This window comes from Anabrus simplex, chromosome 10, assembly GCF_040414725.1.
Source record: "Anabrus simplex isolate iqAnaSimp1 chromosome 10, ASM4041472v1, whole genome shotgun sequence".
NCBI lineage: Eukaryota > Metazoa > Arthropoda > Insecta > Orthoptera > Tettigoniidae > Anabrus > Anabrus simplex.
Genome location: NC_090274.1, coordinates 14,895,465 through 14,912,965, shown reverse-complemented (window position 1 = coordinate 14,912,965; position 17,501 = coordinate 14,895,465). Strand labels below are relative to the sequence as shown.

The 17,501-nt window shown below is 39.8% G+C and overlaps 1 protein-coding gene across 3 annotated transcripts in view; it reads left to right on the top strand.

The window, feature by feature from the left end:
* Window positions 1-882: 882 nt before the first annotated feature.
* LOC136882410 (enolase-phosphatase E1) overlaps window positions 883-17,501 on the top strand; it is a 40,597-nt gene continuing 23,978 nt past the window's right edge. The window contains exons 1-3 of one of the 3 annotated variants that reach the window (XM_067155045.2): window positions 883-982; window positions 1,334-1,525; window positions 16,237-16,395. In XM_067155045.2, coding sequence (XP_067011146.2) covers window positions 1,355-1,525; window positions 16,237-16,395 — 330 coding nt within the window. In that variant the 5' untranslated portion in view covers window positions 883-982; window positions 1,334-1,354. Of the gene's footprint in view, window positions 983-1,276; window positions 1,526-16,236; window positions 16,396-17,501 lie in introns of those variants that run through there. The other 2 variants (XM_067155043.2, XM_067155044.2) reach the window with 2 other exon arrangements.

Genomic DNA, 17,501 nt, shown 5'->3' with positions numbered 1-17,501 from the left:
GAGGCTTTATTGTCTTTAGAACTATTAATTACTGCCACCACCTCTTCAACTGTAAAACGTTCAGGGTCTTCTAAAAGGCGCGTACCTTTCTCTTGTAGGACATTACTTAGGTGGTTCTCCCAAATTTCCATAGGAATGTTGCTAGGATATTTGGGTCGCCTAGGATTTGGAGCTCTGTAAATATGGATCTCGTTCTGCTTCCTCAATTAGACGTTTTTCTTCTTGTTCCTGGAATAATTCTTTTGTCCCTTTTATGATAGATTGGTATTCCTTCCTCATTTTAGAATAAACCTGTAAATGTCCGTCAGTTAGAGAGTTTAGCGCTAAATGTGGAGCGTCCAGTGTAGCCCTACGAGCCCTGGAGCAGACTTCATTGAACCATGGCTTTGACTGTCTTTCTCTATAAACCACTGGCAAGGTAGCACTATGTAATCGAAGCTCCAACTTCGTCACTGCCTCATCTAAATCGCCCCTTTGTCTCGCCTTAAGAACCTCGTAACTGTCCAACACACTTTTTGCTTCATTTTGTAATATCCTCGATATTTTAATAACCTGCGAGTTACTCTGAACTCTACCATATCCGATAAGAAAGGTTTCTTTCCACTACTTGGTGTTTCCTGTTGACGTTTGGGATCATTTTTTGACTTATATCTCGGGCCTGCCACTGTCGTCACAGTATAGGTACCGGTACTTCACAATGACGGATATTGGGTTCTGTTTGACGGATAGGTTTGAAAGTTTTTTCATTCTGATTTCTTGATGTTAGAATTAAATGTCTATTTACATGTTACTACTTGTGTTATTTATAATATTCATTAGAAGGCTCTGACTTTCGTCTTTTGTTTCGTTTTTTTCCACGATATTAAAGAGGGCGTTGGTGTAGTTATATATCGTGCTGAGCTTGCTTATGGCGATTGTCGCCGTATTACATATGAAAAAGTGTTTTAAATATCTGCCATAGCAGTGTGTTTACTTTAAGTGGGTTTGTATTGCTATTTTATCGGTGCATAAGCTAATGTTATTGAGGAGTTGTTCTTAATTGGGCTACAGAACTCCCTATTCACTTACAAATATCGGCCTTTGGTCGATGAAGCCTATTTTGGTGGGAAGTAAATAGGCTTTTAAGCTAGCAAACTGTGAATGAAGTTTATTTTAAGTATTCAGTTACTTATATTGTATTATTAATGGTGTCATATAGTGAGACGGTCTTAATTGAGGTAGATTCCGGTTTGTTTTTATTTTGATACGTATTTACATTGCTTACCCTAGCCTCCATTAAGGTGCATAGACGTATTGAGTTTGAGAATTGTCGTTCCTTATTGTCTGTCAGTAGGAAGGTACCGTAAGGGAAGAAATGGGGGGTACACGGTTTATGGTGCAGTGGGAAGAACATCCCTCGCACCTTGCTACTCGCCTTGGTCAACTCTTGGAGCATCAGACTTTGGTGGATGTTACTTTAATGTGCAATACACACACGTTAAGAGTTCATCGAGCTGTACTTGCTGCCTGCAGCCCATATTTTGAGGTAAGAATAACTTCTTTGGCTTCTTTTAAGTGATTTCATTAGTCTCCATAGTCATACCAGATTTCTTCAAAGCGTGTGTGTTTGTGTGTCATTTTAAGAGAATGATTGATATATACATATATTTGTACCTTTTAACTGTGATGTCTTACGCTATTGATTAACTTCTCTAAGAAGTAAAAAAATGTACTAGGCTTAAGTAGTCTCCTATGGTGGCATTATGCGCTGTGTTTGTTTTTAAAATCACTGTAGATTGATGATTAGAAGACATTAAAATTTTGTAAGGGTAACGGGGTAAAACTTCCACAAGTGGGCCGGGCATGGCACGCCTCACACTCTGTTCGCTGTACACACGGAGGCTTGGCGGTGGGTGATGCCGTCACCAACTGTTGAGAAAATGTGACGATATGTTACAACCACTAAATTAACTTTTTTCTTGCCGTGCGGGCAGTATGCGCCGCGGCGATAGTTGAGAGCCTCTCGAAGGGAGTGTGGCCCCCGGGAGGGGCCACTGTTCCCATGATAGAGCTTGGCCTGGATTTACAAAGATAGGTTATAGATACTAAATTACATTTTTTCTTGACGAGCGAGTGTTTTTATTTTGCGCGGGTTGGTGTGGCGCGCATGCGACCTCTAGCGGCAGAAAAGTTACATAGACTTCTTCACAGCTGATCGGAGCTGGCCAATGGGAGTAAAGATAAAGGTGACATTTCTTCTTTCATGCCGTTTTGTTTTCAATTTTCCTGTTTAAGAAAGAATACTTTTTGGGGCGGGATGGTGGGATTATAGTAAGCGTAAGGGAAGGATCTCTCCCCTCTGGTACTCCAGGTATTGTAAAACGTTCCTTTTCAATCTTTACTAATAATTACAAATTCCGGCCCGCTTGCGGAAGTGTCACCTTTAACAGTTTGATGGTATGTTAACAGGATGAATAGGAAGGCTTTAGGACGTAGCATTTTGACTGCCCATAAGTGAAGTTAATGGATCGTGTAACTGTCAGGTTCCATTAGGGAATAGGTAGGTTTGAGCCCTGAGAATGGTTTTACGTGGTTTCCCAATTTCATACCAGGGAATTCCGGGCCTAAACATTGACCATTGGATTACTCATTTTTGAGGAAATATATATTTTTTCCCCTTGAAAACCTCAATGAATGTCGATATTACTATGTAGCATGCTTAATATTGTTGTACAGTTGTTGCAGTGATCTCAAACGTCAACAATAGTCAGTTTTACGTTTAGAATATCAAACTTCTTCACTTGTACAGATGGCACTTCTATTGGTCAATCGTGGGTGTAGGAAGTATTGTAAAATGATGTGAAACGATATCCAAGTAGATGAGAGGAGAGATCCTTCTTTTAAACTTGCCAGAGACACAGCAGCCCTCCCCGAGAAGTATTTTTATTTAATATAGGAGAATTAGGAGGGAGACTGTAAATGTGAGAAAAGTGACCATTTTCTGACCGGCTTCATTCAGCTGCGATAAAGACAAGTTTCCTGTTGTTTCTGGTAGAGCTGGCATTATATCTGGCCTCGTTTGGTGTGCACCACATAATGTTACTTTCTGTCACTTTGTAATATTTTGTCTCATTTTAGCTGGACTCCAGGAGATTGCTAGAGGCCTGTTAGCTGCTTTGTGGCCCAAACCTGCAGACTTATGCTCCCAGACCCCCTTTGCTCATCTCCAGATCAGTGATCTTCTCCAGACCATATCTTAATCTCTCCAGACCAATGCTCTTCTTTTAATTCTCCAATGTTAACAACTCTTATTTATTACTTGTAATGTCGCTAAGGCATGTTGTATCTTTTGCAAATGGTGAATGGAAATTTTACCCTTTCATTTCCGTTCCAAATCACATTGGTTATACTCGTCGATGGTCATGTGTTGTTACATATGGGTATGTTGACAATAGGTCTACTTGCAGCTTCTGTTCCACTTGCAATATCATGTTTGTTCATGCTACTTTCATTGTGGTACAAACACACAGGCCTACATTTGACAAAAGTTCACATAATGCAGCAGTTTTTCAGCGCAGACATCTAGGCGTGATGCATTGTTTGATTCTTTCTTGCTGATTTCTCGTGATGCTCGTGATTGTGCGGTGCACAGGGCTGCCACCTCTCGGTCTTAAGCACCAGTCGTATGTTGTTAGGTGCGGTGGCGCTAGTTTTGAACTTACAAACTAGCGGATTGGTATGCACTGTGACCGAGCAAAGGTGCCGTTATTGGACATTATAAATTTTCCAGCTAACTCATTCCTGGTTGCCAGCGTTTCACCCCTGTGTGCTAGGTTGGGCTCATCGGTTGGTACCTAGCACACCTACCAAGACGCATGGCTGGTGAATACCATGGAGGCCACTGTGTAGGCTACTTGAAGCCACCGGCAGTGCCAATGCACTATGAGAGACTTCGTCTCACTACCAAAAATTGGTGCCTGCTTGGCCATCAGATGATATAGATGTTGATTCCCATCTATATCATCGAGCAAAGGGGGTCGCGAAGTGGCTGTTAAGCCTCTAGCATTTTGAATGGTGATAGCAACGCATTCAAAAAGCTGAAGTAATTTATCATGCCAGTTAGTGACAAAGCTATTTGTCTGGATAGGTTAGGTCCGGCTAGTGACAGAACCATTTGGCAGGGATCAAGCAAAGGTGGTCTGGGGACATAAGCTTTAGGGCCGCAAAGCGGCTGTTAGGCCTCTGGCATTCCGTACGGCAATAGCAGTGCATTCTATGTTGGTTAGTGGTGAAAAGCTGACACTGACATAGCCGTTCGTTACATGGAGCTAATGACAAAGGAATAATTTGTTCTGGCTAGGTAGGGTCTCGATGAGACTTTGCTCGCTGTCATTAAAGAGGGGTGTTGCCAGGCACAATCATTATTTCTGTTTGCTGGAAGGCGAATGACTGCCTGGAACACGGATTCGTGGACCTTTGTGTCAATTACTCCATTCAATTAATCGATATCACCAGGAGTGCCAAGGTACAGACCGCCGGTACACACACAAAATATAGAGAATAGGTGGAGGCATCGAAAGCACAGGTCCTACTCCATTCCCAGCTACTTGGTGGATTGCCTGTTCAAGACCGACTTTGCCGAATGCCCATATTTTTTAAAAGGTTACTGCTGTCCTGTAGTGCACATTGTTTCATTACAGATTGCATTTAGTTAAGTTTTTATTGTGCGTGGGTTGGTAATGGAATGTATTTCACGTGATTGTTGAGGATAACGTCATATCCAATTATCCGATTGTATCTCAGCCAATAGAAAGGCTACAGTGTGTTTGCGCAGTGAATAATGGCATGTGGTAAATTATATTAGGTTATAAAAGTGAGGGTATTTCTGGGGGTTGTGGGTGCGTCCCTGGCTGTCTCAACGAACACATCTCTCCTATACAAGATATTCCACATAAGATGTAACATTTCAAATCCCTTATGATGCTATAAAACTTATGCTGCACATACTGAATTTCTACCCTACATTCTGATTTTACTATCGAACAGGCAGCCTTCGATTTGCCTTTCATACCTTTAAAAAATTAGCATGAACACCTGAAGTGCTCACATAAAGGCTTTGATGCCTGTCTGCATGGAGACTAATGGGCAAGCTCTGAAGCATTACGAAACAAAACAAGTAACGTATTTCTGAAGAAGGTTGGGCTTGTGTCAGTATAGGCCCCTCTATGGAGCGTTTCAGTTAACTCTCAGGCTGTTTGAACGATTTAAGGGCAAAACTTTGCCAGTTCCACTCAATAATTACGCGGCACGGCTGCTTCCTTGCCTGTCCTGATCCTCTCGCTTCCCACCATTGCCGAATACCTTCTGAAATTAATGTGCCATTAAACAGGTTCAGTAACTAATAATACCAAGTCCTTATGCATGCAGTGGGCTGAAGGTGGTATTGGTGAAGGATAATTATTAAAGAATGTGAGTCGTCGTGTAGTTAGGAGAGAAGCTGTATCTTGTAGTTTTATGTCGCACCGACACAGATAGGTCTTACGGCGTAGCTGTATCTTAGGGACATCCCTGACAGCCTCTTTTCACTATTAAATAAGCAACTTCCTTAATTTCATTTATTCTTATCAGAAGCAAACTCTGCAGCCTTGATAATATCTGTATTACAGAAGGAATTAGTTTAGCCAGTGGAAATATTTTGTAGCTGTACATAGTATTAAGATACTGACAGTTCCCGCTGCTTCACTTGTGTTGAAGTCGGGTTTAGATTTAAACACTAATGTGATCAGTCTAATAATAACTTACATCTAATAATAATGCTATTTGCTTTACGTCCCACTAACTACTTTTACGGTCTTCGGAGACGCCGAGGTGTTGGAATTTAGTCCCGCAGGAGTTCTGTTACGTGCCAGTAAATCTACCGACACGGGGCTGTCGTATTTGATCACCTTCAAATACCACTGGCCTGAGCCAGGATTGAACCTGCCAAGTTGGGGTTAGAAGGCCAGCGCCTTAACCGTCTGAGCCATTCAGCCTGGCAACTTACATCTAATCAGCCTGTCTGTCATGTTTCATCTCTCTCCTTGGCCTATACATTAATTAGCCTTTGCCAGGGAACATTGCTTGTGGGTACTTCTAAACACATTATTATTATTTTACATAGTTTATGCCCCCATTGGAGCACTTTCATCAGTCATATACATTAAAGTCTATTAGTATTAAATAGTCGTCATCTTCTTCGTATCAGCTCTGGCTGTCCTTTGGTTGTCAGTCAGTAATGGTGTACTTTTGTTCAAATCTTATCAGTTTGAATTGTGTTTATTTGTCTTCTCTGCATTCAGTTTGGAGTATTGATAAAGTTAATTCTAAATCATTCATGATCTTATTATTATTATTATTATTATTATTATTATTATTATTATTATTATTATTATTATTATTATTATTATTATTATTATTATTGTTGTTGTTATTATTACTTTCTCTATGATATCGGTCACAGAATTCACATACACATCTGGTTTCTGGTTCATGATGAGACTTTGTCTTGCAGATTTTGTGATAACCGTTTACAGCGAGGAATTCATGAAGTGGCGAAGCTCTTGGTTTGTGCTGTGCAAGTTCTCTTTTTAACGTGGCCTCTGTTGTGTAGAATATTCAGCCAGATCTCTCTTTTTTCTCTCCTTTTTCTTCCAGCAATTTCTTCTTGCTGTCAATAGATGGCAGAGCAGATTTATGTGTTAGGTCCTCATTTAGGAAGGACACTTTGGGGAGTTCATAGACTAGTCTCGACTGTATGTGTATTTATAGATCGCGAGAACATCCTTCAGGAAGTGTGTCATGACATTTTCTGGGCTGAGGGAGATCTCGTGCTTAGTCTGTCCCTAGTTATTTCTATTCTGTAGGTGAAGATAGGCATGATCTTGGCTTCAAATAGGTCCTAGGCTTATCAACTCAGAAGAGAGTTCCACAGAGGGTTTCTGAATCTTACCTGTTTGAGTAAGTTCGTGCACATTTTCTACCATCCAGCACTTATGGAGTTTTCACACTTTGTCCTTTAATGGTTTAATGACTGAAATGTCCAGGAAAGAGTCTGGTATGTATCTGATGTTGATAGCTTTCGTGGCTGCTGCTGCTGCTGCTGCTGCTGCTAAAAAAACACATTAAGTTGTATATTCTCCCAGACATTCATTTCTTTTGGCTTGCTTCATAGTTTTTGTTCAATGCTCGCTGCCTTCTGCTTTAACGTTTCTCTCACAGAGTGAAAGAGTATAACGATTGTTGGACTTGCACCACTAGTGGACCCTTAACCCCCCATATGTACTGCCTGGGGCTGCATACTTGAAATATTCGTTGAACACAGTAAAGAGTAATTTCTGGCAAACCCTTAAGAGTTATGATGACAATGCATATGTATAGGCCTACTGTGTTTCTTTTCCTAATTAAAACACATTTTCGTCAAAAAATACTGGCAAAAAATTTAGTTCCAAAACTTATTGAAGTTTTGATGTACAAAAATTTTATTTACAATTTATTTATATTTAAAAGATACATCAAATATATGCTACAGAAAATTAGTTCAACTCTTGCATTTATAGTCATTTGACATAAAAATGACTGCATAAGTTTTCTTCTCAACCGTCAAATGAGTACATCAGGCAGGTTGGACACTCAGGTTTAAAATATGGACACTGGAAAATATTCTTCCTGTTACGAGCCGATAATATGACCTGGAATGAAATAAATATGAATTAACTAAAGTACCAATCACATAAGTAATAATGATATACTGGCAAAAAAGGAGAAAAAATCTTACCTTTATAGGGGACCGTCTTTAATATTACTACTGGCACTACTGGAAGACATTGCTGTTGGCACTGCTGGAAGAATTGCTTCTGCCTTGCTCACAAATTTCCATAAGAAGTCATCTTCACTCCCATCGTACATATTGGAGATTCCTGTTTTCCTAAAGCTGTTTTCAGTTACCTTCGAAGAAATCATGTCCCAAATGTGGAATTTCTTAGTTGTCTTCAGTGTGTTGCCTCGTAAACTGCACTACACAAGGAAGGCTTGGCATTGGAGGAGAGGCCTCACTTCATTTTTTTAAACTGTTTGTATCCTATTTTGTACGAGTGATGTGCCCATCCACCCGTTTTCGTGGAAATGAACGTCGATCCCTTGAAGAAATTTGACTTTCTTCGTTTTTTGTTTCAGAACAACGTAAGGTGCAAGCTTTCTGCCATCAGCTGTTACAGCAAGTACAGTTATGTACAATAACACACTATGTTCCCTTCCTGTTGATTGTTTGACTCTGTGCCATTTCAAAACTGATTGGTGCCTGGTCTGAGTTTCCTATTTGGGAAATCAGTATTTCTTTACTTTCTGCTTCCCAATCATGCATTGAAAATCAGTGTAATTTTGGTTGATATCGTTTGACATTCTTTGGCGTAATGATGTTCTTCATCAAAGACAAAGTGCATTTCTCTTCATAAAATTAATCGTCCAGCCTCATTCAACCATAAAATGTGATATACTAATACCGTGTGCTAGAGCTGTTTCTCGTCCTTTGAAATGCAGCACTTTGTGAGAAACAGCTTATCCATATTTGCATATCAAAACCACATATTTCTACAGATCCCCCTCTATTTACTGAAACTTGTCACTTTTCGAGCTGTGAAGTGCTTTGTGAGACTTTTTGGTTGCTTGAAGTGCAGTTTTCCGTTTCCACCAGTAACGCATATTCAATTCGGACACTGAATACTTGCGGTCCACTGCCCTATTTCCATGTGTTTCAGTGAAACTGATGACTGCGAGTTTATATGATACATTATTACTTGAATACTTGCGGATTGTGAATTAACAAACTTTTTTGAGATCACAGAACACACATGTACCCGAAACACTCGTAAAATATGTTTGTACCAGACTGGAATAGAGCATCAGTAGTCCGGTCGGTGCTGATTCACTGACTGAAATTGTGCAGAGTTACTTGCTAATGGGTGACAACAGGATGTTGCACGGTATTTGGAATTTCAGGTTTTGCAATAGGAAGGCTGTTACTTGACATAATTATTTTGAAACATGTTTGGAACTGCGCAATGAATTGTTGAGAAATATTTCTTTTTTTCCCACTTCAAACAACAACAAAAAAAATATTGTAGTGCTTAAATTATGCAGAAACGTTAATTATGTGAGAAAATGAATTATTTTCATAGAACATTACATTTTAAATGCTGTATGTATGTTACTTTTTCTTGATAAAACTAACAGTTTAATTTTTTCCCTGAATAAATTATGCATCAAAACAAAAAAAGCATGTTTTTCCATGAAAAGTTGCAAGTTACAAATAAAATACATTTGGCCTCTTTTTTGGTTTGTAGAAAATTGAATTCTGAGTAGAAAATGCTTAGGCTGTACCTTCATTAAAGCTTTGGGGTCACTTCCTTCCTAGTCTTGTCTTCTCTCTCAACGTTGGCACGAGACCTATCTAAGTGGGTGTGAGGTCAAACCAATAGAATAATGAAGTGTTATCCAAGATCAAATTCTACAAGAATTTAATTATATAAAGTCCACCTGTTCAATACAAGAAAGACATACAAAAACAGTGATTCATAAAAAACTTGAGATAAAATACAGTCAACAAATGCAATAAAAATCTATGTTTAAGATGTTCATAGCTTCGATCTTGGAAGAATCTAGTTGTAACAGGTGTGGGTCCAACCATATTTATCACAACTCTTGGTTGGCTGGAGGATTATTTTAAAATTGTGAAGACTGTCAAATGTTATCTATTTGTTATGCTTCTGGAAATGGAATTAAGTTATAAAATCCATAAAATTTCATGGAGAATGCAGGTATAGCCAGGATTTCCTCTTTCCTCCAGCCCTGTGCTTGTATAGATCAGGTTGGGTCTGTGTTTACCTCCATTACTTGTAATACAGAAGTAAGCGAAGCGAATGAGAAAGCCAAAGATGATCCGTGAACAAGTGGTTTACTTTATATTCAAGTGGATTGAAATTCAAGCTGCTGTAGAATGACTGGCAAAGCATTTGGCAATTTTAGGCTGACTTTTCAGAAGTCATGACGTAGAAGATAAAATTCATTTAGGTCTATGCCGTGTAAATGTTCCGTAGTATTTTTTATGGCTGCAAACTGCTGTTCTTTCATGTTATTTCAGTTAATCTGGATTTTATGTTAATCTTGTGAAATATACTCCAATTAGTCGGGATTACTGTTTAAAAATTTCAAATTAATAACTCCTGACAATTAAGCAGTGAGAACTAATACAAGGCAGAGAAAATACACCTTTTATGACAGAGAAGAGTTTTGGAGTGAACACAGTTCATTTGCCACTCGCATAACTTTGTCTTTAAAGCCATCTAAAATTTGTTGAATGTAATATAAGCAGGGTCATAAAACAGTATCAGTCTTTTGAAATAAAGTAATATTTTGATCATATTATTCCATTTGATTTACTTCTATGTGGACACAGTCATGTTGTTGGATTCATATTTCAGTAATGAAATGGCGTATGACTTTTAGTGCCGGGAATGTACGAGGACAAGTTCAGCTTGCCAGATGTATGTCTTTTGATTTGACTACCGTAGGTGACCTGCACGTCGAAGACGACACACACACCCAGCCCCCGTGCCAGCGGAATTAACCAATCATGGTTAAAATTCCCGACCCTGCCGGGAATCGAACCCGGGACCCCTGTGACCAAAGGCCAGCACGCTAACCGTTTAGTCATGGAGCCAGATCATATTTCGGTTACTTGCCACATCAGCTCAGAGGATTCCAAATGGTCTGGTAGTGAGCAAAATCATTCCAACTACTTTACACTAGTGTTAAAAAGTTTAAACTCATCTTAATAAAACTCCAGTTCTTTTTATTTATTAGGCAGCAGATTAATGATATTTCAAATTACATATATTTTAAATCAAAATACAAACATAGGCATTCATTATACGCAGACACATAATAAAGCAGTTTGTGTTTCAAATAATGCAAGACACTGTGTTTTGGAGCAATGCTGTTCAAACTCGGTGCTCGTCTATGTGTCCGCCCTTTTGCTCTGAGTACTGTTTGACAAATACATGCTATTCTTCGGGTTAATTTTTCCTACATATCTTGTTGTAATTCCTCATGTTTTTCACAACTGTTGACAGAAGATCATTTTGCGTTACAGTTGAGTTCATCACACAATTCAGGGGGTGATAAATCAGGAAACTGAGGGGTCTAGGTCATTACTTGAACTCTTGATTATTCTTTGTTTCTTTCGTACATCTTGCACAACTTGGACGTGTGTTTCGTGCTTCTGCAGAACAAACCATCCTCCACTCTCACCAAGTCTCCAACTTTATTGTTATGGAAACAACCCCAAACCATAATGCTGCCACCCACCGTACTTCACAGTTGGTGTTAGGCAGGCTTCTACATTCCTTCTCCTGGATGATGGCAGACATACTGACAACGATTTGACCCATATTTCTCTAATTTTCACTCATTAGTTCATAGCACACATTTCCGCTGGTCAGTGGCCTTCTGCATGCTAACCCAAAACTCTATCAATTGCACCATCTGTACAGTATGAACAGTATTTGCTGACAGAGGTACTTACCGTACATGTGGTTACAGTGTTGCCAGATTGCCACTCTTCTACGTCGTTTATAGGACCCCTCGACCTCCTGCATGCTAACCCAAAACTGCATCCACTGCACCAACTGTACAGCACGAATAATACGTGCTGATAGAGGTAGTTGCCCTACATGTGGTTACGGTGTTGCCAGATTGCCACTCTTCAATGCCCTTTTTCTGCCAGATATACTCGAAGGACGAACTTTTGTGAGAGACATTTTTTTATTGCTGGCATGTGAGGAGTTGCGCTGCGACACCCGAGTGTGCGAATTTCGCTTCACTCTGTATAGTGCGTTTGCCTTTCCAACTCTTGAACAAACCATTTACAGTTGACAATGGGAGAAGCAGCCTTTTCGAAGGAGGAGTCCAACAACTTTAAGAGATTGTTCTTGTGCCTTGTTGATGTTCATAGCGAAACTGAAACAAACGGGAAACTGCAGGCATCTAAACATAAGCTATATATCCAAAGAAATTATTCACTTTGTAGAACATTGGGTAATTCTTGTAAAAGTAGCTTGTTAATGATGTTGACAGCTTCACTTCTTGGAGCAAGAATTGTTTTTTGACATAGCCGTGCGTAATTGATTAAATGCTGTGGCCATGAATGTTAATTTCAGATCTGTGCGTGTTTATTATAATCTAATCTTCTTTACTATAGCCTATGTTTTCTCTAAATGAAATAATAAAACATGAGATTGAGTTAGTTGAAAGAAAACATGGTAATCGGATAATTCTTGTGAGTGTTGCTTATTGATGACATTGACAGCTTCATGTCTTGCTGCAAGAATTGCTCTTAGACAAAGCCATGCGTCTTAGGTGAAAACCTGTGCCCACCTATGACAAACATTTCAGATCATTGTTTGCCGTAGATTTGGCTGGGCATCGCACACATGCACACAGACAGACATCATCGACCGAAGGAAAATGGCTTCCTAATCCACGGACTTAAAATGGTATTTTGACTGTTATATGTATTATTCCTTGTTTATTCTTATCATCTATCTTGTGACCTCTAAATGTATACATGTCCAACCCTTGTCCCCTTTTTCTACGCGGTTTGGGTATGAAGTGAGATGAATCTTCGTAGCGAGTTTTTACGACCGGATATCTTTCATGACGTCAACCTAATCAGATGAGTTAATGAGATGAAATGAATGACATGATATATGATAGTAAGAATGAAGAGGATGAAACCTGGCGCCGGCACATAGCCCACTCCTCTCGAATAGCTCAAGACTTTACGTCCCGATCTGACGGACGAATCACCATCAACAGCGTCCTATGCACTCGCACCATATAAGATCAAAAGCGGTTTCCTACGCCATGGACGTAAAATGGCACCTTGAATTGTGTTCTCTGCCTACCTTTTGTACGTGGTCTAGCGACAGTGACTCTATGCATATAATCTTGGTGACAGCACATTGGATTGTCATATCCCAATACACATTTTCCAATGGTTTTTCATTCATAACTCACCAACGAAAGCAAAAATGGAAATTCCGGCTTCGAGGTGCATTCGGACCCCCTTCCATCTATCCATGTTCAAAATTTCAGATATCTGCGTGCTGTAGATTTTTGCGGGGCATCGCACACAGACAAACATTTCCTGTTATTATTATAGACAATTTATGCCACAGTTGAGATTATGGAAGACAGAATTACACATCATTTTCCACTATTGCATTCATTAGAAGATGGTTTCATACCAATCCTATACATATATTATCCCCCTAGATGTGCTAATAATAGGGCTGTTTACTGATCTTCTCTCAGTTCGCATTATTCAAGCTCCCTCCAAATTCACAGTTAAGTGTGCATAACAATGCTCTGGCAAAAACCTTCATTGACCCTTTGCGAAAGATCCAACGTTGCACAGCTCAGACATCACTAGTAGTAAACAAGAATTGCCAACACGTTGGAGAATTAAGAGGAAGGAAATGCATTGGTTTTTGGAGGCATAAGCAGCCTACAAGTCTTGATCTAAAATGTGACAAAAATACTAAGTGACAAAAAGAAAGGTTATTCGGTGCACAACTTCACAAATTCAAACCGTGCAGTTTTCTTGTTTTTACTGAATGTGGTAGCCCTTCCGAGGTCTCTTTCGGAGACAGTAGGACGCTTGTTTTCACCACAAACTGGCCAGTAGCAACATAGAAAATGGTTACATTTCACCGATTTACAGTCTGTCTTAATTCTTCTGTGTAAGTAAGAATACTTATAAGGGTGGCTTAAGTGGTCCCTGGCAAGCATAAAGGCCACTTGTGGTAATATTTAATATCATTTTTGTATGCTTTTTTTTTTTTTTTTTTTTTTTTTTTACCCGCAATTAATTGGTGGAAGCACCACCAGTACTCCTAATAAAATAAAATGTCAGGAAACTGTACGAGTCATCCACTTTTGTATGTTACGTGATTTCGCAGCAAAGATTATGGTCAGTTTTGCCTCTACTTACAGTATGTCTGCAAACAGTCATATTTTCCAAAACCGTTGATGTTAACACTTTGCTCTGCTCATTTTAGTTGAATCATCTTTCCTCCTTCCAATGAGGTATTTTATTTTTAAATATTATCAATATCTGGAACATTCTCAAAATAACTTGAAAAAGTGTACTCTTCAAATATTATAATAAAAACCTTTTATTATTACTTGCATAGGAAAATTGGTAACACAAATGAGAAATAGAAATAGGAAGAGATAAACTATATCCTAGGCATCAACAAGATCAAACAATTCAACTGCAGTGCCATTCCTAGCTTTTAGTTGAGTAATTCGAGCTCTGCACGACAGTGACCAATTAACATGTTGCTTGGGGCGACACAAGTAGTTTCCAGTAGGTTCTGCAGTCTAGTGTATTTTTTTGTAAGTTCTTCAAATCCTCGATGAACAAGTGATGTTTGTTATAAACTTGCTGTAAACTCTTAAATGCGAAAGTGAATGGTGCTCGGGCTTCGTATGCATGGAAATGTTAGCTGACGTGTGCAGTGTTCGGGAATAGAAGATAAAGTGTTGAAGACATCGCTATTACTCAGCTTTATGTCACCGGGCGAGTTGGCCGTGTGGTTAGGAGCGTGCAGCTGTGAGCTCGCATTCGGGAGATAGTGGGTTCGAACCCCACTGTCGGCAGCCCTGAAGATGGTTTTCCCACGGTTTCCCATTTTCACACCAGGCAAATGCTGGGGCTGTACCTTAATTAAGGCCATGGTCACTTCCTTCCCATTCGTAGGCCTTTCCTATCCCACCGTCGCCACAAGACCTATCTGTGTCGGTGCGACGTAAAGCAAATGGCTCCTCACTTGCTTTATGTCATGCCTTACGATTTCAAGTGTAGTAGCCTGTACTTTTCACCGTGCAGAACATGGCCTAAATAACGGGTTTCCCTTTCTTTGACGAAGCTGACCCCAAGAATATTCTCTCTTTCATGTTGTTATCCTACTTCCTTTTTTTAGTGTATATTTGTACACTTGGTTGTTTCCTCCCTACCCCACTTGAACGCCCTATATTTAGAAAGTGAGCTTCACATCAGAGAAACTCCCACTGCCTGCATTCCTTAGGCCTCGTCCAAAACAAAGCACAGCCCTTAGCAGAGCCTTAGTCCAACACAACTACAAAATGAGATGTATTATCAAATGTTCGAGGCGCATACTCGTAACAGACTAGCCTCTTCACACTGATCTTGGTATTAAGCTATGCACCAACCCAATCACCACACCTGCAAATTGATCTTCCATTGCTTAGTCTAGCACCTCAGTCTGTTAAAAACAGTCTTGTTCAAGTGTTGAATGAAGATGGATTAATTTTGTTTTGGATATAATCAAATGTAGTAATTGTCATTTTCATGTAGGTCTAACAAGAAAACCTGTCTGGATATTGTCTTAAATCATCATGCAAATGATAAAATTCTCTTCATCGTCATCAGCACGAAGTCTGGTTCTTCTTCTTATATCATATCCTCGTTGGATGTCGTCCGTCATCAGGGTGATTTGGTTCTTGTTTTCAGCAACTCGGAAAGGAGTTGGTGGGGGGGTGTACTGAGCCCATACCCATCCTTGTAGATTCTGTAGCCAAGATATTCTCCTTGTTCCCCTGTTTCCCCTTCCTTCAGTTTTACCTTGTAAGATAAGCTGAAAGAGTCAAACGATATGGCCATAGTACTCAAGTTTCTTCTTTTTGATGTTGTGCAAACCCTCTAACTCTTTGTTCAGGCATTGGAGTACGTCAGTTACATATTCTGTCAACCCATGGTATTCTGAGCGGGCATCGGTAGCACCCTATCTCTAAAGATCAAAGTATTTTGGTTGCATTCTGAAATAGCACCAGCAAAGGTTGTGCAGTTACAAGGAAACCACAAAAAAGTGATGGCAGTGTTCTTTCTGGTCTTTACTGTTATACTTCTTAAGAATTTTGTTTTGTTTTCCTGTCTTTTTGTCAATTTGCACTTCTCATGAGGATATTAATATATCTTACAAATCACCTCTTGACTCTTCCATATCAAGTTCCTTTTCCTGTTCTGTCCTTTTGTTGCTCCCCATGTTCAATCCTGCATCCTGCAGTGATGTACCTGTCATCTAATGTTTGGTTTTGTTTCATAATTCTTGTGCTAAATGTTGGCTTTAATTTATATAGACGATTCTCCAGCGCCAGCTTGGTATGCACCCCTTAATTGTTCTCAAAGACATGCAGTTCTCTGTTCTGAAGTCGCTCATTGAGTTCATGTACTGCGGTGAGACCAGTGTTACAGAGGACAATCTAGGGGCTCTCCTGCAAGCTGCAAAATTTTTCCAGGTAAGAACACCACCAGTTCGTTTTAGCTATAATTTTTTAATGGCTTTCAATTATAGTATGCTTGGATTATTTACTGGAAGGTATATAATGACAATGAAGGATTCAGTTCAGCCTGCACCGGTCAGTGACTTAGTCTTATTGGCAGATTGTGCTGTAAGCTTGCAATCTAATTAATATCTTGGAGCTTGAAAAGAGATGCAGCAGGTGTGAAATTAAAACTAAAGATTAAAGTGATGTCAGTTCGAATTAAATTTTGCATTGGAAAAAAAAAAAAAAAAAAAAACTGAAACGGGTAGATGATTTCAGGCAGTGAGTTTCTGTCATCGGTTGGCTGGCAGGCGAGCCCAGCTTATCTGCCTCCCGTTGACTCATCACTCCCCGCTCTGCGGCATAGCAGCAAGGACAGCACTTTGCTCACTTTATCCGTGCATGACGTGAGATAACAACTAAATTAAGAAAATAAACTCGTACCTTATGACAGGAGTTGTTGGAAATGTTCTCCTGCATCCACACATTTCTGGCATCGTCTTAGGAAACTCTGATACATGCGCATAAGTTCATCTTCCGTAATTGAGGCTGTTTCTCTCCAGTTTTGTTCTTTCAGTTCGTCATTCGTTACAATTTTAACATTTTTGTAGCCCGCCATGCTGAGCTCTTCGAAACCCCGGCTTCTTGTCCAAGCTCTTAGGGATTTTGTACGTGTAGGTTCTAATCCTTCTGTGATTTCATTTCCTTTTCCCTCGTTAAGTACACTTTTCTTAACACTTCGCTTCTTATCAGTAAAGAAGCAGTTCCTTACGATTTGTTTACGAGTTTCCACACGATCTCTCTATGCGGAAGGCGTACACGTGGAAGGTGTGTTACAAATCGCCTAACGACTTCTCTGCAAGACTGTTTTCACATAATTATTGTACATAAATTCCCTTTCCTCTACCGTGTACACATGTGGAGGCATTACGAGAATTGTACCCCGAAGTAACACTTCACAACTCGAGAACAGTTGGAGCGACAGATCCATACTTAATACACGTTCTAAGCACGGATCTGAACTGCGAAGTGCTGGCATTCCCGTTCTGTCGCTGCGCTGTGTAACGGGAAGTGTCGAG